The sequence below is a fragment of the Physeter macrocephalus genome, chromosome 9 (genome assembly GCF_002837175.3).
Source record: "Physeter macrocephalus isolate SW-GA chromosome 9, ASM283717v5, whole genome shotgun sequence".
Lineage (NCBI taxonomy): Eukaryota > Metazoa > Chordata > Mammalia > Artiodactyla > Physeteridae > Physeter > Physeter macrocephalus.
This window is the reverse complement of record NC_041222.1, coordinates 41,031,310-41,056,124: the sequence shown is the minus strand read 5'-3', so window position 1 is coordinate 41,056,124 and position 24,815 is coordinate 41,031,310. Positions and strand designations below refer to the sequence as shown.

Below are 24,815 nucleotides of genomic sequence, written 5' to 3'. Positions count from 1 at the left end.
CTACCTACTTATTATCTATCTACCTACCTACCTATCTAATATCTATCTACTTTTAAAAACCCACTCTACAATCCTGAGCCAGATATAGTAAAACAGAAGGCTTAGGTACACATACAAAAGGAAACAGAAGGTAGGTGGTGAGGTAGGGTTGAGGGTGGTGCTAAGAGAGGCAGTTAACACCTATTATAAGACAAGCTTTGTGCTGTGCATCTTGTATTTGGCATTTCATAAAGAAAGACAGATTAATCTAAGAAAATCCTAACAAACTCTAACTCCTTGGATGCATGGACTACATGTTATATTACTTATGTACTCCTTCTCTCAGTGTTCATGGACGTGCTGTAGACAGAGGCTTTTGCTCTACCTCCTTATTTTGATTCACCTCACCCTTCTGCTTTTCCCCATAGTATATCACCTTCTAAAATGTTCTACAGGCTTATTTATTATGTATATTACTTATTATCTATCTAACCCTGCTAAAATGTAAAATGTAAGCTCCACAACAGAAGAAATGTTTGTCTATTTGGCTCACAGGTGTGTTTTTGCCCGCACCTAGAATAGTGCCTGGAACATGGTAGGTGTCCAAAAATATTGAATGACTGAGTACATAATGTTGGTTGGATGAAAGAATGTAATTTAAAAATGAAGGGAACAATTTCTAATAACATTGGAAATCTGTCAGACATTCAAGGGTTCCTAGTGTGGTAGAATCCAATTACAGAAATGCCAGAGCTGTGCGAGCTATTAGCCACATGTGGCAATTCAAATTTAAATGTATTACAATTAAATAAAATTTAAAATTCAATTCCTTAGTCACTCTAGCCACAATTCAAGAGCTCAGTGCCTATCTGATTGGACGACACAGATACAGAACATATCCATCATCACAGAAAGTTCTATTGGATAGCGCTGCTCTTGAGGCAGAGGTGCCAAATCCTCAAACTTAGTCAGGGACTAGCAGGACATTAAGGTGAAAAATCCTGAACAGTGTTGGCTGCGTCTCTCCAATTCCTATTCTTCTCTTTGCCTTTGGTTATGAATGTGCCCAAGAGTAGAAACTGAATTGTTGCCAGAGGATATGGGGACTGCCACATGGTCAGGTAGCTTCTCTGCTGCCAAAACTGTAAGGAAAACACATCCTCTGATTTCATTCCAAGTGAAATCCCATCGGTGAATATTGCACATAGCCAGGCAAGAGGAATAATCAAACTTTTATTGTTTTAGGCCCTGTATGAGAGACAGAATCAGAGCTGGACTGAGATGTGTAGGCTCCTTGGGCAGGCAAAAACACTGGCACCTCTTCAACTGACATGCTTTAAACGTTGGTCCAACATTTAATTCAAAGGAGAAGTTAACCAGCATGTGAAACAAGAAGGAGAAGATGGAAGCTGGGTGCAGCTTCCTCTGTTGTTCGGAGTAACTCAGCTCTGGGGCAAGTAAACCTCCTGAAGTTCCTGGGGCCCATCTTCCTAGGAGGCAACATGGTGCAGCTGCTAAGAGCAGAGGTTCCAGCCCTAATCTTCCTAGGCAGACCACTCTCTAGCCGTGCGATACTGAACTTTCCTAACCTTTCTCTACTCAATTTCCTCATTTATAAAATTGAGATAATTATCATAGCTACCTCACAGCATTTCTGAAATAAAGTGTCTAGATCAGGCTCTTGAATGTAGAAGCTTTAAAAAATAGTAATTTCAATTCCTCAAGTATGCTATTGGGGGGAGGGCCAGGGGTGTGGAGGAAAAGGGAGTGGTAAATATCACCTCTCTTTCAAAGTAATTTGTCCAAGTATTCCTTCTAACCCTATATCCTACTCTATGAGACGTTGGGGCAAATATAATTTTCTCTATTTTTGTATGTATTCTGTGATGAATTAGTTCCTAGCTTTTTGAAAAAGTTATTCTTTTTTCTAATACATTATCCATTGGCAATTGCACTTTGTCTCTCAGTCCAGCTCCAAACAGCACCACCCCACAATAAAGAGCTTCTTGTCCCTCATACCCTATGCATTATGCTTGTGTGAAAAGGCTCATATCATCAGATAATTTAAAGACTGATGTGCTTCACAGTGTTGATAAAAAAACTGAGTATTTCCTAAGTATTCTTTAGGCAGATAAGGTTCTTATTTTTCCCCTGGTTTCATAATTCAATGTGCTGCTTGATGGGTGCCTGGTAGCGATATACGCAGGCTAGCTAAAAGATTTTGTTTTTATTCAAGAATAAGAATAGACATCCACGGTATTTTGACTATAAATTTCCTTCTTTGCATCATTGCTAATCTATCACAGTAATCTTTCCTGAGTCCAGATGTGGCCTCAGAATCACTCTCAACACATCATCCTAGGAAGCCGCTACTGGTTGATTATTATTGACACTCAAGATGAAAACTTGTCATCCCTCTACCAGAGATAATAAATCTCAAATATACTGTTAAATGGTGAAAACCAATAAGATCATAGCGTCAAAGAGCTCCAAATTTTAGGCCTGTCTCTAAGACACTGCACTGTGGTTCCCATGGAGTCAAAGAACCGATTCTTTATTGCTTACTTAAGACCTTTAGGAGGTCACTGCTCATGGAGGGACACTTCATTTACACTGAAAAAACCCAGAAAACACAATGAACATGTATATTAACTCTAGGATGGTTGTCCAGCAATTAGGACAATAAAGGACAGGCTTTATTGAAACTGAATGGAGACTTTTCTAGTTTGTACTTTTCAGAAGTACAAACTTGAGTTAACCTTGGAGTCCTACTTTAATGCATCTTTAGTGTTTCTCTGGATGAAGAAGCTTTTATAAGCAGGTAGTTACTGCTGTAAATAGTTTTCATAAATCCTGTGGCTCATAATCAACATCTGAGAATTGCATGGGGAATCTGAGGGAAATCCATTAAGGACATTCCAAACATTATCTATTATTAATGATCACTGGGTGAGATGTTAATACACTGTATTTTTAGCAGCTGCAGGTTCTAATGTCACCCAGGTTGATTCAGAATTCATTTCCTCTAAGGTAGAGAGATTAAATACCAGGAGAGTTTATTATCTGCACCTCACCCAGATAAGTTTTAAATGTATTTGTGGGTTTTAAAGCTCTCATGAGAGAGAGACTATGCATTGGACTTCAGAAAGAAAAATTTCCTAGAAATTAAGTGGGTAAAGAAATGTACATGGACATCTCATGCTAAGGCAGAGAGGCCTATGGCAGCATGCTGTGCTTGGAGAGCAGTGCAGGGGGACAGTTCAGCTGGGTTTCAGGTAAATGGAAGTTTCATTGAGATGGCTCTAGAGAGAGACTGGGGCCAGAATGCAAAGAGTCTTGAGTTTAAGTAAAGGAATGTGGACTTAACCTGTAGATTAATGGTCTTCAACTGGGTCCTACAAAGAAGCCCCTGGAATTTTGAGGATGAGCTACAGAGTTGATTCAGAACTGCTTTAGTGGGTGAGAACCAGGCAGAGAGAAGGAGGCTAAGCCAGTGGTTCTCAGAGTATGGACCCTGGGCCAACAGTATCCATTATCTCCTGGGTGCTCCCTTGAAATGCAAATCACCTGGCCCCAACCAGACTTACTGAATTAGAAAATCTGTAGTGGGGCCTGGCAATTCGTTTTAAGAAGCCCTCTGGGTAGTCTTTTTAAATGCTAATTGTTTTTTAATCTTTTTTTTTTTTGGCTGCACCAGGTCTTAGTTGCAGCACCGGGGATCTTCGCTGTGGCATGCTGGATCTTTTTTTAGTTGTGGCATGCGGACTCTAAGAAGCCCTCTGGGTAATTCTGATGCAAGGTAAAAATTGAGAACCAGTGGTCTAGGCCTTCCACCCCAGCTTCAACAGAGTAAACCTGTGTCTTGTCTGTTTTATAAATGGCACTTCTACCAGAGATTTCATTTGAGAAGGGGTCCAGGGGCTTTAAAGAAGTGAAAATCAATAGTAGAGGCAAGTGGGAAATTAAATGGTTATCCATTGCAATCATCAAGTTAAAGGAAAGTGAGGTAATACCTTCTAATGCTGAAGTTAATGGCCCCATTGACTGTCAGTGGTTTCTCAAACAGCTGAGAGCCATCATTCACAACCAACTAGCATTACTTCACTTTTAAGTACTATTGCTTTTCTCATCCTCTTTTCTTTCTCTTTTTAAATTGTTTTAAATTGTTCATACCTTTTGACTACTCAGAAAATAATTTTCAAGAGAAATAGGGAGGTGAGCTGAATAGCTTTAAGAAATCCATATAAATAAAAATACTAACAGAGAAGTCTCCCAGTCCTGTCTAAATGCATATTTTTATGCTGTATGAAGAGCTATAGCTTGCTCTTCAAGGGAAGAACTTTCAAGTCTGACAGATGTTTGGAACCAAGAACAGCTGTGATAAAGAAGTGAGGAGATTCATGCTAAATACACTTTTCAAGTCAACTGGGTTCCAAAGACAAAGTTTGGCAGAGAGTACAAAGTGCTTGTGGTAACAATGCAATGATTTGTGTGAGTAGAATGCACATGAGGCATAGAAAGTGAAGAAGCTGTTTTTGGAAACACCAGAGAAATATAAAGAGAAATCTAATTTTTATAAACTTTGAAAGAGCTTCTGGGGCTTCCCTGGTTGCGCAGTGGTTGAGAATCTGCCTGCCGATGCAGGGGACACGGGTTCGAGCCCTGGTCTGGGAAGATCCCACATGCCGCGGAGCAACTAGGCCCGTGAGCCACAACTACTGAGCCTGCGCGTCTGGAGCCCATGCTCCGCAACAAGAGAGGCCGCGATAGTGAGAGGCCCGTGCACCGTGATGAAGAGTGGCCCCCGCTCGCCGCAACTAGAGAAAGCCCTCGCACAGAAACAAAGACCCAACACAGCAAAAATAACAAATAAATTAATTAATTAACTCCTACCCCCAATTGAAAAAAAAAAGCTTCTGCAGCCTCACAGATATAGAGAACAGACTTGTGGTTGCCAAGGGAGGTGGGGAGGGGGGAGGGATGCACTGGGAGTTTGGGATTAGCAGATGCAAATTATTATATATAGGATGGATAAACAACAAAGTCCTACTGTATAGCACAAGGAACTATATTCAGTATCCTGTAATAAGCCATAATGGAGAAGAATATGAAAAAGAATGTATATACATATGTATAACCAAATCACTTTGCTGTACAGCAGAAATTAACACAACATTGTTAGTCAACTATACTTCAATGAAATAAATTTTAGAAAAGTTTCTGAAAGTGTGGTCCATGGACCACTCTTATTGGAATCATCTGGGGTTTTGGTTTCAAATACAGTTTCCTGCACCCCAGCCCAGCTACACTGATCAGGATGCTTAGGGGACTTTTTCTTTCACTCTCCAGGTGATTCTCAGGCATGCTGAAATGTGATAACCACATGCTTATTTTGAAAGTTTTCTATATAACAAGTGGCTGAGAGTTAGCTAAGCAAATCTCAGGGGAACACAACTGGTACCTTTGAAGTCTTCACTTGCATTGATGGGCTATCTAAAAGTTCTGGGCAGTGGTTCCCTAAGAAGGATTTCTTTACGGTAATGGATTACCCAGCTCTGTGTTTTTCTCATGTTTGCTCTTTATGTTCAAGACCACATTTTCCCAACTTGGAGCTGAGCAATTCTAAAGTAAATTTAATCAATGTAGAGAACTTATCGGCCAATTTATATCAATAAAAATTTTCACCAGTACTTTCCTCCATGAACTATCTAGATTTTTTTTTTAAGTCAATGCTTCATTCTCCCCATGTTGGCACACATGGAGGGATCAAATAGCAAACTCTAAGGCAAAATATTTATTTTATTTTGCACTTTCCTAAATAAATGAAGCTACTCTAGCCTTGTGGAACTTGGATACAATGACATAAGTATCCATATAACTATATGTTTATATATTCCACAGAGGGAAAAATCACAATAATACTCTCTTTATGAAGCTTTCTCCATCTACTCCAACCTCTGCCTCTTTCTGCCTTTTAGAATTCAGTAACTAACATCTAGTTGAAAATTATTTTCTATTATATTAGTTCAAATGAGATTGTACCTCTCCAGGACAGGCCTAAAACAAGCATTCAAAAAATACCTGGTGATTGATTGATTTGAAAAGTGAGGTTATCAGTCCTACTTTTAAGTTTTCACTTAAAATTTAAACACACACATACATACACATATTATCATTTATATATAAGTATATATACTTAATTATATAAAATTAAATTTTATAGTATTAAATTAATATATCAATTAATTTCATTACATTGAATTTGAGTATATATAAATTCAGTTTAATAATATCTATCTATACACACACACCACCACACAAAACACCATACTGTCTCATATAATTTGTCCCTTTACCAGCTTTCCTTCAATCCTATTCAGATTGATTCTTTTTTCTGTGTTGACTTGCATAAAGGAGGTTCGTATGTCAGCTTTTCCTTGATCATTCATACTGACCCTCACTTTAGATATAGTTTTTGATGGAAAAGGGGAAGAGAAGCAATAGAGTTATTATATTGCCATTTTGGGGATAATTAACATAAATGTTTCCACTGAATAGATTCTCATGAGGAATGCCACACTAAAGTGCTTTGTGCTCTGGTAACACTTTATACATTTATCATGGCATACATGACCTTCTAGTTATCTGTACTCATGCCTGTGTTGGAGATCTCCTTTTAATCTCCTAAGTCCTTGACAGTGCCACGTCCTGCCCGTCCTCTAACAGTTAAATGTTAACTTGGAAAACAGTTTACAAAACCAGCACTTTAAAAAAAATAAAGCCACCAGTATTCTGTGTCTGTACAAGATGTTTCCAATTTTTCTTACTTCCCTTCTGAGGTCACAAAACGGAATCCAGTTTTGACATGCTTTTTATAGAAAATTCTAGAAAAGAGACAAGGCAAGATGAAATTAACAAAAAATAAAATGGACACTTGAGGTTGGCATGCCTGCTATTGGTTTCCTTCCTTCTCACTTGACATTCCCATTATGTCTAAATCATGCTGGAAGACAAACCATCGAGATCAATTACTTTCTTTCAGCAGATCTTACAGAGACAAATGATAGGCATGTGGCATCAAGAGTGGCCACCACACAGAATGATATGCCCTAGGGAATACAGTCTACACCTGGGTTCTAAAATGACTAGTTTTCTGGTGAATTTCTCCTGTCCTTGGTCATTTTGATGTGTATTTGGAGAGAAACAAACTTGTCACATCTCTGGTAGGATACAGTTATATAATCTGAAGCCATGCAGCAAAATTTTCCTTCTTCATTTCTACTTTGTGTTCCATTTATGCCTTTATTTTAGCTAATCCAAAAATGTAGGGACCCTATTAAGCTCCCTTTAAACAGGCAAATCAGACTTTTATTTCAAATACAATATTTATCTCCCATATTCAAGAGCAAGCCATTGCTCATTTATTCTTCACAATACCTGATGCAAATTCCACTGGCACATAAGGATGTGAAGTCTATTGGTGTTTGCCCCATTAATAACTTTCCAAGAGTTATGACTACTTAAAACTTTAAGGCTTTCTGTTACTGCAAGTTCTGCTTCTTGCCTAGGGTATCTAAAAATGGTAAATCCGGATGATTATTTTTGGGACCAACTTGTCAAAATAAACATAAGCATTGATAATACAATTTGGATGAATGGGGGTAATCATCTCAGGACTCACATTCATTCAGATGCCTTTTCATGCTGACGTTTTTCATCTGTGAGTCATTGCTCACTAATTGATAAACGAGGGGCTAGACCACATTTCTCTGCAATCTGAGACTTGGGTTGACAATTATCAAGCAAAGTAATCTCAGACTTCAAATTCAGAAACCTACAGCCGGAAAGGTGCTCCTGACTATGGGTAATGCTGGTCATCTTGGTTAGTCAACACAGCAAAAAGGGGAATCCTAGTATTTAAAAACTGAGGTAATTAAGTCTAATGCTACTTAGATAGCATTAATCTATTTATGTCTGCAGTGTTGAGTCATTTGTGATTCAGAAATAATATTTGATAATATTTCTAAAGCAATGAAATTAGGTAGGGAATGTGACTTGTGACTCATTCTAAACTATGACAGATGAGAAACAGAAAATCCAATATGTCAATAAGGAAAAAACAAAGTTTGACCATTTCTTTCTGGTAGTATAGTCCACAGAACAGAGATGGGGAGAAAAGATAAAAATAAGAATTTAATTGCAATTGTCTCCTAGTCTGTCCAAACCCATTTGCATTGGGAGAGATACAGTCTGACTTTTTCAACCTCAAGTAATCTCATCTACAAAAGTTAATCAGTATTTCCAATGATAATCTGCTTCCAGAGCGATTCCCTTTCAAATTCATATTCTTGGAAGGTAGTTAATAACAGGGAATTTAAAGTCAAAATATCAAGTTCACAAAAGTTAAACTACAAAGTGTGTAAATTCTATTCACTCCTCTAGGATTATAAAATTGAAAAGCTTTACAGCTGAATATAAAAATTTATAGTGCTTGGGCCTATACTATTTAACAACCTATAAATGAACTTAAAATTTTAAAAATCATATTTAAATTACCAAAGTAACTGAAAAATAAAAATAAGTGATTTCAAATCCTGATTCATGTTTAATAAACAGGGTATGTATGTTTCCTATGTTCAATAGTATATGTACGATCACACACATTTATTTATATAGATTTGTTTACATGAACATATAGTTATGCGTTTATATTTTTTTGCAGTGAAACATGTCTCAACTCTGTTGGACTGTTGAAAATCAAAGAAGAATTCCTTCTTGATGAATGAAGTCCAGGTGGGCCATTTTATTCAGGAGCATATAATAAAGCACGCTAATGATTTTTAAAATTGGCTGCACATGTGTGGCTGGACAATTTCTCACCAAGGTAAATAAACATGATTAATTCTGGCAGTTATTCAGATGGCACACAGAAACATTCTGAATGCATTTTATCATGTTAAATTTATAACTGCTTTCCTGAAGCAGAGCGTATTTTTATCATAACTTTAATATATATATATATTTAGACTGGCAAATATAATGCTCTTTTTAGTCTTCTATATTCTTAATAACCATTTCTAAATGTTTCTGAAAATTATTGAAGTTTTAATTTTAATAATTCCAAAGATGTAAAATTATATCTTAACTCTATCTTCACGCTAGTTACACACATGAAAGGGCATGGTATTTCTGACTCTTAATTTTGGAGTTGAAGTATGATGGTCTGGGTGTGAGAAAGAAAAGAATCTACACAATGTAGAGTTGATCAGCTTGGATGTTGGTTTACAACCAGAAATGCATTGATTTTACCTTTTTTTGAATATACAGAATAAAAAAATTAAATTATAACAGAAAGAGGAAACTGAAGGCAGCTTAAGTACACCTATATATTTAAAAGACAGTATCACTGAAGTACTGTATGAGAAACACTAGGGCACATGCCACAAAACACATTTCAGTGAATTTTTATAATACACCAGAAATGGCCTGGGATCATGGGCTGTGTGGCCTTGGGAAAGCACTTAATTTCTCTGTGTATCTGTCCCCTAGGTTAAATAATACACAGAGTCTTACCCAGCTCTAAAATGTATAACATTTCTCCTATATTTAAACAGAATCAGGAAAAGCAACTTATCAGAGATTTTAATATTTTTCAAGGTACCCAACCCGAGAGAATGACAAAAAACAAGCACTAGGTCCAGACTTTCATTGTATATAGACCTGGAAACCTGAAATGCTGAGGTTTCTCAAAACGAAATGTGCATTCTGAGTGCAAACTTGTATCTGCTTTTTAGGGATACAGCAAAATAACTGCAAGCACTAAAAAGAAAAAAAGCACCAAAGCTAAAAACTGTGTACATTCTCTAACCTATTTCTGAATAAAGAACCAATTGCTATATTTAAATCAATAAAAACTATGGCTAAAAGCAAAGCATAGTTGAGGATCTCGAACTCTTTTTGGTAACAGACATGCGGACACATAGGCAAATGTGACTGATATTCACTATTAAAGAAGAAGATAACAGTAACTTCATTGAATTTGCCAGTAAGCAAACTCTAACTTGTTGTGTACAAAAATTAGCTTTATTTCTTTTAGTATCAAAAGCTTTAACAGGGCCTAAAGTCACTGTCAATGTTTGCAATGTTAAGCTGAGAGTCTTATGTCTCCAACCGTCTTCCTTTCGCATGTCTAAGTTCATGTACTAACCAGGGAAGTGTGCCGTTTTAATGGCTCACCCAGAGTGCTGGGCTGCTGGCAAAGACAAGAGGAGGACTGGGGAGAGAGAGGGTATTGAGCTGCCATGCCGAGTCTATTTTAAGTCAGGCTGGGTGAGAGAGAGGTGGAGGAGGGAGTGGCCTGAGTAGGCAAGGTCACCTGTCATTACTATTATTATAATGATATGCTTGTCTACTTACAAGACTTGCTATGAACTCTTTGGGGTAGGAATAGCTTGTTATTCTTTTTCATATCTTAGTGCTTGACACCCAGTAGACACTTACTGTATATATATGAAAGGAATGAATAAAAGACCCCCAACTCCTTCGGGGTTTCTTTCTCCCACTACTTTCATGTGTTAGGAGAACTGATTAGGTTACGAAGTTCCTTATTTAAAACTTCAATTGCTCCCTGAGTTTTCTTCCTTAAAGTCATTCACATCTTCAGATGAATTACTTTGATCTAATCATATGCAGGAGTGCCTGCACTTCAGGATTCACTGAGGGGGATCTCAGATTTTGGGGGGAGGGCCATGAAAGGAAGTCCTCCATGGGGTTAGGTACTTTGGACTGTTGAGAGCAGCATCAGGGGGCTGCCAGACCAAGGAAAGTGCGTGAGGGGTTCAAGAGCAGGTTACACAGGACAGAGTGGTTACCATTACAGAGAATCTACTTTCCAAGCCAGTCTAGAGGGATCTGATGGGACAGGCCACCAAATACTTTTGTAAACATTTAGCATTTGTACACACATGGCAGCTTGGGGAAGGTGGTGTATGGAGGTCAAGCCTGGAAGCTGCACATCCTAGCTCCTCTCGAGTTACTAACCTGTCCTGTATGGTCCAGGTTAGCTGTGCTTCATGTGTTAAAACCCAATTCCTGCTTCTCCTCAGTGGGAGGAGGACAAGAGAGAAGGAAAATGAAGAGAACAGAAAGGAGACCACATCCTATGACCCCTCCATTCCCCTAGTTCTCTTTATCATCAATGTGGACCAGTAGAGCTGTCATGGACTTTCCCACTTCATAGGACATGCAGAATAAGTTTTCCTGCTCTTCCCCACCTCCCTCCCATGCCAAATGATTAATAACTCACACCCTCTCTTCCAAGCTTGGAACACAAGCTTAGCACTCACAGGTCAACTCTGGGGCCTGGAAAATTACCTACCCGCCTTCTTCTGAATATTTATGCCCAAATGCCAGGATGTCAGATGCCCGTCCACTCCCATCACAGACAACAACTGGCACGGGAGGGGTATCTCGAAGGTATTCCAAGACAATTGAGATCACATTGGGTCCTCCTTCCACAATGAGTGCCACCACTGGAACGCCTTGACCGATTCCTGCATTAAAAAAGGAAAAGAAAAGGAAAAAAAGAGAAAAGAACACAAAGCCAGCAAACCAAAGAAACAAAAAGAGAAACAAAAAGCACAAACTAAAATTACTGAGCATGGGGGAGGTAACAACATATGAAGGGCTAACATACGGAGCGAAAATGTACAGAAAACCCTTTAGCAGAATTTTCCCACTAGAGAGTCCATTCGACTCTGCCCTCTCCCCGCAACTCCCAGGGTGCTGGGGTTTTAAAGCGCTGATGACTATACCTCACAGGGGAGGCGTAGAGTGAGGAGGGTGGGAAAGGAATTGGTTAGTAGAGGAAGTGCTGGGCCAGCAGCCAAAAGACTGGAAGCTAAATGTGGTCTTAAGCAAGTCTCATATGGATCCAATGGTCAGTTTCCTATATGAAAAATGGGAAGTTAAAAAAATGCCACCTCCCTGAAGTCATCACAGTGCTAAGAAAATGCCTAAATGGTTCTTTTTATTAAAGACTACCAAAATCAGCTAGGGGCATATTTTAACTTGTTGAATCAACTAGTGGCAAAATTAGGGGTCTATCTATTTCTGACCATAGATGATAAGCTTGATTATGGATTCTTAACGCTAGAATAGTTATAATAAATTACTCAGGAGATATGGCATCTGCCCTCTGCCATTATCGTGTCCTTCGCTACTGAGGAAGGTGCCAGGCACATGATGGGCAAACATTTTCTGAATTCAGTTGAATTAAGGGATTTCAGCTATTTATGCTGAGCCATAGACATTGCGTTTTCAAGTAAAAACTGCCCTAACATCAACACTTATGTATGTTCAACCTAACAGAGTAAAGAGAAGTATTAAAAACAAATGTCCATGAGAGACATGATGAGAAAGAAATTAGTTTTCAAGTGACATCTCAAGTATCATCCTTCATTGAATACGTTTTTTTGCTCAATTTGGTAACACATTGTATTTTCTCACTCTATCTTCTCAGAATAGTTAGGAAATTGGGCAGTGCCGTAAAAATGAAAGGGTTTTATAAGGTACACAAAGCAGTTATCTTAAAAAATAGAGTCAAGATTCTGTACCACTTCTGTAAATATGAACTGAAAAAAGCCCTTAATCACCTCAGTTCTTCCTTCCTCTTCCCCCTTCTGTTATGGTTTTTATCTTTCATCTAGAAACTGCTTCCCTATGAGAAATAACAGTTTGGTGTTTGATTTCTTGCTCCATTAGTAAGAGATTTTATTAGACTTGTGTGACCTGTTTTACTTCTAAAGTATAAGTACATCAGTCTCCTAGGGCCTTATCTCTTAAAAGTCAGTGTTTTTCATGGTTTGATTTTCATCTGGAAAGAGTGGTCCAAAATGCCAGTTACACAAAAAAAGAGTGCTGTTTTAAATCTACATTTTAAAAATGTGAGAAAGTAACAATTGTTGATTAAGGCAAGAAGCCAAGATTTTTTTTTGTTCCCCAGAAGGAATTGGGAGAGAGAGATGACCTGTAGCCCCATCAGAGTTTTCTATGAATGGGGAGTTTTTGAGAATTACTCCTTCAAATCCAAGGAGAGGAAAGTAAAAGGTCATGCTGTTCTCCTTTGACCCAGGAGCGCTAATGACTCAGACAAAAGGCCACTTTAAAGCTCTGCTGGGGTATCTAGGAAGGAGACACTTTTCCACTGCTATTGTTTATGAGGATTAAGTAAGTTCCTGTTGAAAGGCACATTAAAGATTAAGAATACAGCACACTTCTTTTGGAGGAGAATTTTCTGACATAAAAAATACCCACCCCTATAAGGATTTATGTTCTAATGTGCCTTGGAAAAGAGACTCTTTTCCAAGGCACACTGAAAGTTATTTTATAAAGTATTTTATGCTTAAAGTTTAAACATAAACTTAAATGTTTAAAGTGATTTTATGAGGTATTTCCAACATACTATGCTATTTAGTTTTTCCCTTTGCTTTTCTTTAGCACATGCTCTCATATTGTTTCATGTCAAGGGACAATATGCTATACCTACTGTCTTATATCAAATGATATCATTTAGACTATTTCTAGGATCTTCTAAGAGGGGCCTTGGCCAAATTCTGATTCTTGAGCACTGATTCTATCAGTGGATCTTTACTCCTACTCACAGACCAACTGTGATCCACTCATGAAAGAAGACGTCATAGAATGGATCTTCTAGAATGTTCCAGCGATCCAGAGTCTACCAGACAATAGGCAAGAGGGCTGGAAAACTCTCCTCTCTTTGAGAGGAAACACAGGTGCAAAGGATCAATTTTCAGAGGAAGATTTGAGAGCAATAAGCTGTCAGTTATATTTGTCAATAAATCAAATTGTTATAGCCTCTAGAAATACAGAAGCATTTAGATGGTCAGATTTCCTATATTTGGAATGAAGCTGTAATTAACTGAAATGATGAAAAGAACTACATTAATTCAGATATATATTCCAGGGCTAAAAACTGGATGGTGTAAAGTATCAAAATATCATCTATTTTTTCATAAACTGAATATATCCAATATATCTATGCCTCCAAATTCTCTCCCATTTCCTTTAGTGATAATACATGGAAATTTGTTCCATAGACAATGAAAAACCCTTATAGCCTAAAACAAAAGCATTTTTGATTTTCTTAGTTATAGGTGGTAGAGAATCAGGCCATGCCTAAAAATATGCTTTGTGTAAATTAAACTTGCCAATATATGGATATATGGTAACATTAAGCCTTTTTGTCAACACACTGACACACACACACACACACACACACACACACACACACACCCGTCACACATATTACCTTTTTTCTGAGAAAAGAAAATGATATCAAATAATTAGTAATGACCTAAAGCAATGGTTCTTAGCCTATTTTTTGGAGACAAGAGTCTTTGAAAACTTTTGTGAATGTGATGAAAGCTAATGATCCTTTTCCCAGAAAAATAAATGCTCATAAGGACAGTCACAAAAATGTTTCTATGCATTTCAAAAGTTCATGGATCCCTGAAGCCTATTCATAAAAATCTTGCTAATGGACCCTTACAAAGCCCCACCTCAAATTAAGAACATTGATATATAGTTGGTCCTCTGTATCTGTGGGTTCCACATCCACAAATTCAACCAGCTGCGAAGCGAAAATATTTGAAAAAAATTCCAGAAAGATCCAAAAAGCAAAACTTGAATTTGCCGGGCGATGGCAACTATTTACATAGCATTTATGTTGCATTAAGTATTATAAGTAATCTAGAGAAGATTTAAAGTGTACAGGAGGATGTGTGTAGGCTACAATGCAAATATTGCACCATTTTATAGAAGGGACTTGAGCATCTGCAATTTTGGTATCTGTGGGGGTTGGTCTGGAACCAATCCCCCAAGGATACTGAGGGACCACTATAGCATCAGTTTGTGTTCTTTTATGAAACCCACTGAGGACTCTGAGACAGGTTCTAGAATGGGTTTTCAAACAAAACTCTATGTCCAGGGAAACTATATCACATTATTACTATCCGGTTACAGTGACTGGCCAAAGTTTCCAAGGTGAAGCACTGTCTATAGGTTATTTCTCCTCCCATCCTTCATTCCTTTCTCTCTTCCTCGTTTTTCTTTATTTCTTCTGTTCACATTTTCTTTTCTAAATTACATTTTGGACGTAGGATATTAAAAAAAATCTCTAGAGAAAACCACAAATTTACAAATCTGTAGCATATGACATCATTAGTAAAGAAAAAGCATTTTAAAAAATAAGAACGGTATATTCTTTATTAGTGAAATAAAGAAAACATTTTGGGAATTCACTGCAGATCCAGCTGGATTCATAAGGACCACTACCATTTTCTTTATGCCCACAAAAAATTAACATAAATTCCTTTGAAGAGCCTCACAAATGTGAACCTTGCTCAGCTGAAACTACTGATGATTCACAAAAAGTAGTTTAGATTTATAGTTTTTTAAAAATATGACTTCTATTATTACCAAAAAAGTTCTCATTTTATCTAGGCCCCTCAGAGATCTTTTTGGTCAATACTTGTTCTTTTGGTTTTGGGGAAAGTAGGCTAATTCCTTAGTTGATTGCAATAATTTTTCATTTTCTACTATAACCAAAAACTTCTTAGAGATTTCCATTAGAATTTAATTTTAGAGCAATGCAGAGTTGCTTACTCAGGAAGAGGCAAGATGTTTGCCACACTCTTTAGTTTTTGTAATGTTGGAACTGGAAGCATTATAGCCTACAAAAATGTGAGCTTGAGTAATGGACTTAGCAACTACATTCTAGAGGATTCCAGGTTGACCTAGGGCTTTCAAATTATAAACTGAACCCCAGTTAATGGTTCTTTGCAGAAGATAACCTCTTAGACGTTTGTCCTATTTTGTTATGACCACTATGCAGTTAAGCCTGGGCTTCCAATAATTCAAATATTGTCAAAATTGGCATAAACAAAGATTGGGTTGGGTGGTGTAAAGCAGGGAGGTGGCAGGGAGAGAAGAATGTCTTAAAATTCTGAAAGACCTTTTTCTTCTCTCTCTTTCTGCCGACGTGAGGTTATAATCTACGATCAGTTCAGTCACTTGTAAAAATATTTGGTGTATTGTAGTGAAATGCTCGGATAAATAGAATTTTGATCAAACCAAATTAATCCTTTGGTTTACTGTCAACATCATTATATATGATCTAAAATGCCAGTGGGCCTAAGGAATAATTTTTTTGCTGTTGGAAAACGGTTTATATTTACATGGAGATGGAGCATAGAAGATTGATATTTAGCTAAATATTAATGACCAAAGCCACAGATCATGTGATTATGACAGTACAGGTCATTTAGAAAGGAGGCTTCAAACTTTACATGAGCGATGACTTCTTAAAGATCTTAATCACTTTGAGAATGAGTCTGTCAGTGATGGGTAGGCATTTCTGTTTACCAGCTAAAGCTGTTTAGCAATAACATGAACACAGTTAACACATTGGCCTTGCCAGTTCTGGGATTATGTGATTCTTGATGATTTAGAAGTTGGTTTGGAGAATGCATATGCTTTGAAAGTGTGCATATAGTGAGAATTTGTCAATATATTTTATGTTGCAAAATTTTAAATTTATATTATTAAAATGCATATATTATTAAAAAGCACTGAACATGTCCCCTTTATCGCATTTCTCATTTGAATAGTCTGGTCTTTGATTCAATGGTTGACTCTACCAATAGATATACTGGTCACCATCTCCTGTATCTGGACTAGAATGGGGCCATAAAAACTCACCAAAACCCCTTAAGATCAGAACTTTATACAGACCTGGGGGGCATTAACAATTACTGTAGTGATGGGAGAAGCAGCAGTCAAGCTATTTGCCTCATTTTAATGGGCACCAGCTTACTCTCTACTTGAGAAATAGTGGCTGAAGTTTGCATAATACCACGGCTTTTCACAAATAGTTTTAGAATTAGGTTCTTGCTCCCCTTAATCTCTTCTATGGTCTGCAAATTGTGGGATGGATTTATGAAAATTAAATAAAGCTGGTAATCAGCTGTGTTTAACTGACAACACTAGATACTATTCTTATTTATTAAGCTTAAGGTGCTTCTTATAATTAGGAAGATTCCCAGAACATGAATATTCAGGTACAACTGTAGAATATTACTGTATAGAAAGATAATATTTTAATATGCTTTTTTTTGGCAAAAAGAAACGTGATTGGAAATCTTTGAGCTACTAAGGAACAGAGTGAGCCCAAGAAAATATCTAGGAATGACATAAGAAAAAAAAATGCATCTCATTTTAACTAGCATGTCTCTTCAGTCTTCAATGGAAGCAGATGTTTTAGATATTGCCTTCATGTTTCAGAGATAGAATACATTATCTATTCAAGACAACAGAACTATTACTGGAATGTGCCTGATCCCACTTGGAAATGGGTAATAAACCCATTCATTTTAGCAAATCCTGATGATGTATTCAATTAGTAAATGCCAATCCCAGTTCAAACCAATTATGTATATCCTTACTACATTTTTTTGGCCACTATAATTCTGCACCTAAATGGATGCTTAGAAAAGCATTTGGAAATATAAAATACTGCACAAATTATTAAGCAGTCAAAAGGAAACCACATGCAACAAGATGCTTCACTTTTAGACACTTTTGGTTCTCTAGTGCAGAAGAAATTCCTTTGAAGAGGGCTGGGGTCTTTCCCTGAGGCATAAATTTCCAACCCATTGGAGGACTAGGCAGGGGTAAAGATAATGCAAGTTGCTTAAATGTCTTTTCCTATCATCACCAATCCCTATGGCAACTCCCTTGTCGATATTTAACTTAACAGACCCCATCCATACACAGTCTTTCCATATTTAAAGCTAGTGCCAATATTCCAGAATAAACATACATGTATATTTTATCTTGGCAGTTAAAATCTCAGTAAATTTGGCTGAAGATATGAGGTTGTCAAGACGTTGAAGATATAGAGTTTGAATTCATGGAAACACATCTCTGAGACAATGATAAAAGACCAAAAACAGATGGTGCATAGCATTTCTTACCCTGGGGACTAAGAATGTTAAATCTACTGAATTAATATGGCCAATCCCCTTTTTTTCTGTTTGTTTCCAATGTATTTTTTTCTGTTGTTGAACCAATCTATTTTTCGCATTATCAATGCTGCAGGTATTCTCTTAGGAATTCAGTACTAGCCCCCACCAGAGGACTATAATTTTGGACACTGCCTTCTTGCTTTGCTTTCCCATGTAGCGACTGAAGGCCAAAGGCCAGAACTGGGGGAGTGGATGAGTGGACTGAATGTAAAAATCTTGAAAGCCAATCAAAGAGGTCACTGTGGCATGTGTACTGGCAACTCCCATCATGTCCTCTATCCACACTCGCCTATCAGAGAACTTAACTGTCCGCAGCACAGAAGGGCAGCCTTACTTGGCATCTTTCAAAGCTGATTGGAATGGAGGTAGATTCCAGGCCTGCAGTGGGCCAGATCTGCCTTCCTGCAATTTGAATGGAGACCTTGAACCTGAGGTAACTGGGAGGGACTGGGAGGGCAGGAGTATTTGGGGAGTAAAGCCTCTATTAGTGGTGGCTCTGATGGGACCATGTCAGGGTGAATAAACAAGCAAAGAAGTCTGTGTGCGGGAAGAAAAGAAGGGAACTGAGTGCATCACAGAGGAGAGATCACGTGGCCTGAGTGAGAGGGAGGGAAAGAGTATGTGTGTTTGGGGGTGAGAGAAAGAGAGAGAGAGAGAGTGGGAGAGAGAGAGGGAGGGAGAGAGAGGAGAGAGAGAGGGAGAGAGAGAGAGATGGATTTATTGCCTGGATTATTAGTGACTTTTCAGTTCAAGATACAGTCACTTGGCTGTAGTTTGTACAGAGTCCCCTACAGATCAAAGGTAGAAAATTTTTTTCTGTAAGGGGCTATATAGTAAATATTTTAGGCTTTGTAGAACAATGGGCAAAACAGAGGACATCATGCAGGTACTTATATAACAAGAGAGAAAACAAATAATACAGAATGTTTATGGACGAATTACAAAACACAATTGAATACATTTTTTTTTGTACTACAGATCTACTAACGAGAAAAATGGAATTTTCAGATGGATGCTGAAATTTGAATTTGATGTAGTTTTCATATGTCACAAAACTATTCTTTTATTTTCAAACATTTAAAAATGAAAAAAAAAACATTCTTAGCCCATGAGCCATATGAAAACAGGGTGGGCCATAGTTTGCAAACCTTCCTCTAAACACATTTCTCTTTATCAAAAATACTGCTTTATATATTTTGAGTGAGTTTCTCTTTATTGCCACCAAACGTTCCCCTCCCCAGCCTCACCTCTGCTGACTCTAAGTAAGTCTTCACCTGTCCTTAAAAACGTGGAAAGTCCTCAGATGCTCTTTTCTCAGCCTGAGGACCCTCGCAGGGAGACAGTAGTTGAGGGCTCTTTGTAAGAGAAAAATGGAGGATAGCAGAGATTTTTTCTTTTGAGGTAGGGCTTTTCTTTTTTTAAATTTATTTTATTTGTTTTATTTTTGGCTGCACTGGGTCTTTGTTGCTGCGCGTGGGCTTTTCTCTAGTTGAGGTGAGCGGGGGCTACTCTTCGTTGCAGTGCATGGGCTTCTCATTGTGGTGGCTTCTCTTGTTGTGGAGCACGGGCTCTAGGCACGCAGGCTCAGTAGTTGTGGCATGCGGGCTCTAGAGCGCAGGCTCAGTAGTTGTGGTGCACGGGCTTGGTTGCTCCGCAGCATGTAGGATCTTCCCAGACCAGGGGTCGAACCTGTGTCCCCTGCATTGGCAGGCAGATTCTTAACCACTGAGCCACCAGGGAAGCCCTGAGGTAGGGCTTTAAGAGGCAATATTCAGTTCTAAACTGGGTGTAAGCCTACCATTTACACAGTGTCAGGCAGGCCTTCATTTTGGAGCTTAACTGATGCTCATGTGGGAAACCTGGTTACCAGTCATGGTGAGCTGCTCTGCTTCTCTCAAAGAGAAGAGGACTCACTCATGTGGTCGATCAAGGAACTTCACTCAGACAGAGGAAGGGATTCAGATGGTCTTCAGAGAGCTCTAAGCCCAAGAGCAGAGAGAGCAATCCGTCCTCTCTGAATACCCTTGGCTCCTGGAGAGTGGCACCCTCTTCTATAAGCCAGCCAGGCTGGAACATTTGCTTGCTCCCTCCCTGGCAATGTGGGCCCCAAGACTGGGGTTTTGCCTTGATTTCAGTGGACTTTTCTGGAAGCACTTCTTCATGCAACACCACGACCATCTCTGCCCTATACTCTGGAAGCCTGGACCTGTCTCACTCAGATGATGACTCTTTTCTTTAGATCATGGGCTGCCTGGCTGGAACTGGGCTGAACCTGTCCTGTCCTGATCTCTGACTCTGATTCCCAGTTCCATGACTGCCTCTACCTTCACTTGTCTGTTGCTTCCTGTTGACCCCCACTTTCTAACTCAGCATGGGTCACTCTAGTCTATTTTACCTCCTTGCTACTGTAAACTTTGACAGCATGTCTAGACATTGTACTACTAACATGGTAGCTGGAACTATGCACATCCTAGAAAGGCATAAATACATCTTGATATGACTTGATAAACCAACAATATATTTTAGAATTCTACACAGTGTCTAATACAGAGAGTTGGCACACAATTCATAGCACTGTTTTGAGTAATGAGTTATTTGTCAAGTACTTCGAACAGAGTCTGGCACTTACTGAGAACTATATGGTTAAACAAATATAAAGATTCTTATATATATTTATTAGGTTTCTAAAAGGTTTCTATTTTAACTGTATAAATGATTCATGACAACAAATGCATTTTATGGATTTAAACCAAAAGTATGCTCCGACAAATAAATAATTAGAAACACACTTTTCCAAAGTTTGAATATTCTCTCATGCAGACCAGTAATATGCTTAGGAAAGCAAATTCCTTTATCTCCTATCCAAAACACTAAAACTTTCTGCTTTGGGGTAGGTGATCTTTTTGTCACTCCCCAGATGTCTTCTACCAAGGGGCCTCTCTCCTCAGTGCTTCAATCAGCTTAAGTATTTTGAATTCTGTGGGTTGGACAAAGATGTAAATGCCAAATAACAAAACTCATAAGTTGACTCCAAGTATATTACATGCTAGTAAACAAACTTAGCTTTTGACTTAATCAATGGAAAACAGTTATTCCCTCATGGCCAGACAGCTCTGATTAAAATGTTCTGCCATTAATGTCCGTATGTTTCCAGGATATCCAAGCAACATTCCACGTGAATCGTTTCAAAAGAAAGGGAACGGCCAATTGCATGGGCTGTAAGGCAAGTATTACTCTCATAAAAGGAAAGAGCTAGCGTTTTTTTTCTTTGGGGCCATTGTTTGCAGGCTGAATGTTTTAATGTAATTGATCTAAGTCTACAAGAAAACTCACCCAAACAAAGCTAGTCTTCTTAGTTTCTGCTCTGTTCAAAACCCACATCAAAAGGCATCCTTGCCTTCTCAAATGTAAGGTAATCAAAGTGATTCTAACTCATTTTACTTTATAATTCCTTGCCCACACTCCCCTATAAATGTGCCAGGATCTAGGTCCACAGCTCGTACAAGATCCTTTGGCCTCTTGGCAGAATTAGTAAGCAGCAGAGCAGCCAGGGGAATTATGATTTGGAAAGACCTAGCCCACAGTGCAGGGCATGGCTGAGTAGGAGAGGTAAATGGTAAGAGACAAGGAAATGTTGCTGGTAGTGGCAAAATTGTATATTAATTTGCCCTTCCAAAAAGAAAAAAAAAAATCTCTGCATCATTTGAAGGAGACTGAAATTACTTCTCCCTGCACCAAATGTGAAAAGTTCTATTCTCTCTTTAAGGCATGTTCTTTTTGACTTACTCTTTCTGGAGAACTTATATGCATCCTGCAGTTCCCCGGCTCAAAGACAAGTCTTCCTTAGGCCCCTCCCTTTCACCGCCACCAGGCAGAATTAACTATTCTCACTTTTGTGTTCTTATAGCATTTAACTTTTCTTAAAAGCCCATGCCAATGAATATACTTTATAAATTTGTCAATCAACTACTATGATATCAAGGAAAAAATTCTCATAGTACCTTACATATCCCTTGAAGTTTTCTCTCACTAAATTACACGTTTGGACGTCTCTTTTCTCTGTAGGTAGGTTTACCTTTGTATCCCCGGCATATCATAGAGTGTTCTACATGTAGTAGTTGTTCACTAAAATCTGGGGTACAGAAGGAAGGCAGGATACTGAATCACCTCAAGTATATCCTGATTGCTCATAGGTTATATGACAATGTAATTATTTCTATAGAAATTTTCAAATGTTTTATGACATAAGCAATTTTCCCTTAATCAACTGACCTGAGATCCAGGGCACTTAGATCTGATTTAAATTCTCCTGAAATCAAGAATGATGCCAAATGCCCAGTTTCTGCTCTCACTGGTTTTCCTGTGGACTACTGAGATTGCTTCCTAACTGATTTCTCTGCCTCTACAACAATCATCACATAACTGCTAGTTATCAACTGTAAATACAGTCTCCTCTGTAACAATATTTAGTGGGTTCCCATTGCTTATAGATAAAAGCCCAAATAATTTTGCATGACAGACAAGGCTCCCCATATTCTGGACCCAACCTTTATTCACAGCCTCATCTCTCTCTCCAGAACTTTCTGTTCATTCTGATTCTAGTCTCATCCAGACTATCTTCCTTATCCTCCATCTAGGACTATTTTTAAATTTCCCTTTAGCCATCCTAATTTTCAGAGAGGAGTATCTTTCCCTACTCTTGGTTTCATGAGGAGGAATTTTTCCTAAGCAGATCCTTGGGTTTTCTATGCTTTTACTCCTTGGTAGATTTGAGAATAACTGGATTTGCCCACTCAGTCTCGCTCTTCTTTCTCTTGGCATCTTCCTGCCTGCAGGAAGCCTGACATCTCCCAACTCCTCCAGGGCCCTGTCCCTGCAGGTGTATACGGTGGGGTGGGTAATGAAGGCTTACTGTGGAATTCTGCCTAATTCTGGGGAGTCAATAATCCCACTTGGTCAACAGTTTAAAGCCATGTCTGCTAACTTGTCCCCTAACTAAAAATGATATTCTGAGTTCCATCAACTACTTCTTTTATTTCTCAAAGTGTTTAGAACTTGGATGAGGAAAAGAGGTGCTATTTATTGCAGCCCCTCAGAAACCCTAACTCAATCTGCAAAGTCCAGTTCAAATGTTACTAATTCCTGAGGCCCTTCCTAACTCCCTCAGACAGTATTAATTATTCATTCCTTTGTGGTCCCATTATTTGTTTATTTATTTTTCTACATATCCTTTGGCAGTTTTTAAATTCTGCCTTGCTTTAATGAAAATTTCATCCACTACATTGTAAACTCTTTGGGACAGAAACACCCACACCCCTCTTAGACAACATTCTGGTTTCCATAGTGCCTCATACTTAGAAGGTCGTTCAAATAAATGCTTGTGAAGTAAAATTAGAAGGTACAATGCCTAGGGTCTATACCTTGGGACTAGCACAGCTGAAACGACATGAATAGATGGGTTGTTATAAGGGGACTAAGTATCATACCTCAATACTACTGATGCAAACTGCTGAAAGTGGAGATTACAGCCATTTAAGTGGTCCCTGGTGTCCTTTTACAGGCCTTCACTACTGGCCTTAGTGGTGGTCAGAGACCAAGAAAAGAACACGCTGTGTGACCTGGGTGGGTGCTCACACATTGCCTTGTCCATCTGGATTAAGTCTGCAAGAGTCCAGATTCTTAGGAACTTGAATAGCCAATTTCAGTTCAGCTGTCTTGTACTTTTAAATTGAAGCCTTATTATTTCTCAGAATTGGACCCAGCTGCAGTGACAATGTGTCCTGGCCACTGGGGAGAAAGACGTGAACAAAGGTTTACACTCTTCCCCTTGCTGGAAGGATGTCCGTGAAAGCTATTATATGACTGAAGTAGAAACCTAATTCTGTTCTCTCTGAGGTGATGGATACGTTTTAGCAGCTAACTTGCTGTAGGCCAGGAGTGACCTTCATTCACCACAAAGGTTATTAAAATATCTGACTGCCATGATCATGTATGAGACAAAGGAAGGGTACTGATTATTTGGGATCTAGTAATGGTATTTAATCCAATTTCTGACCAGCAGTTGGGAAAAGTGATACATTTTTATTTGATTATCTGGCATCCTTTCCAAAAGATAATGTGTCCAATCTGATCAAATTTTCACTGTTACTAAATCCTCAGTGAGAAATATGGTGACAACGTCATGGGAAACCTTCTTTCCTCTGGTGTCAAGACACATCTAGCCCCTTGTCCTTCTTTTGTCTCTATATATAGAATTGAGTAACCTGGTTGGTGGTGACTAATGTCCATGTTTCTTGATTGGATAGGACTAGTCTACTAAAAGTCTCTCAGTGAGGAGGATTTAGCATCTTTTTTCGTTTTCCTCTATGGACCAGTGCCAGTCAGTGATATTAGTAAAACTGTTTCTGTAGACCCAAATTTCTCCTCTGGTTGGCTGTCTGAGGGCTGAGGTAAGCAGGCAAACCCATTTGGCCCTCACAATAAGTCATTATCTTCAACTACTTCATCATTAATAAAAGTGATATTTTGATCTCCATCTGCCTAACTCTAGTGTTCAAATCTCGGTCAATTTGAATCTTGTCCTGTCAAGAGTGAGTTATAATTTACTGGACTTGCTCAAGCTCCAACACCATGAATTACAATGCCGTCACTTCTGTTTCTGGCATTCATTTTGCAGCAGCATCTAACAAACTTCAACCTCTGGTTCAAGTTTGTGAACGTGATCTTATTTTT

At 38.4% G+C, this 24,815-nt stretch overlaps 1 protein-coding gene across 14 annotated transcripts in view; it reads right to left on the bottom strand.

The window, feature by feature from the left end:
• Window positions 1-24,815, bottom strand: part of TRPM3 (transient receptor potential cation channel subfamily M member 3) — an 832,361-nt gene that overhangs the window by 175,592 nt on the left and 631,954 nt on the right. For all 14 annotated transcript variants that reach the window (XM_024126887.2, XM_024126889.2, XM_024126890.2 and 11 more), the window contains one exon: window positions 11,357-11,531. In XM_024126887.2, coding sequence (XP_023982655.1) covers window positions 11,357-11,531 — 175 coding nt within the window. The remainder of the gene's footprint in view (window positions 1-11,356; window positions 11,532-24,815) is intronic.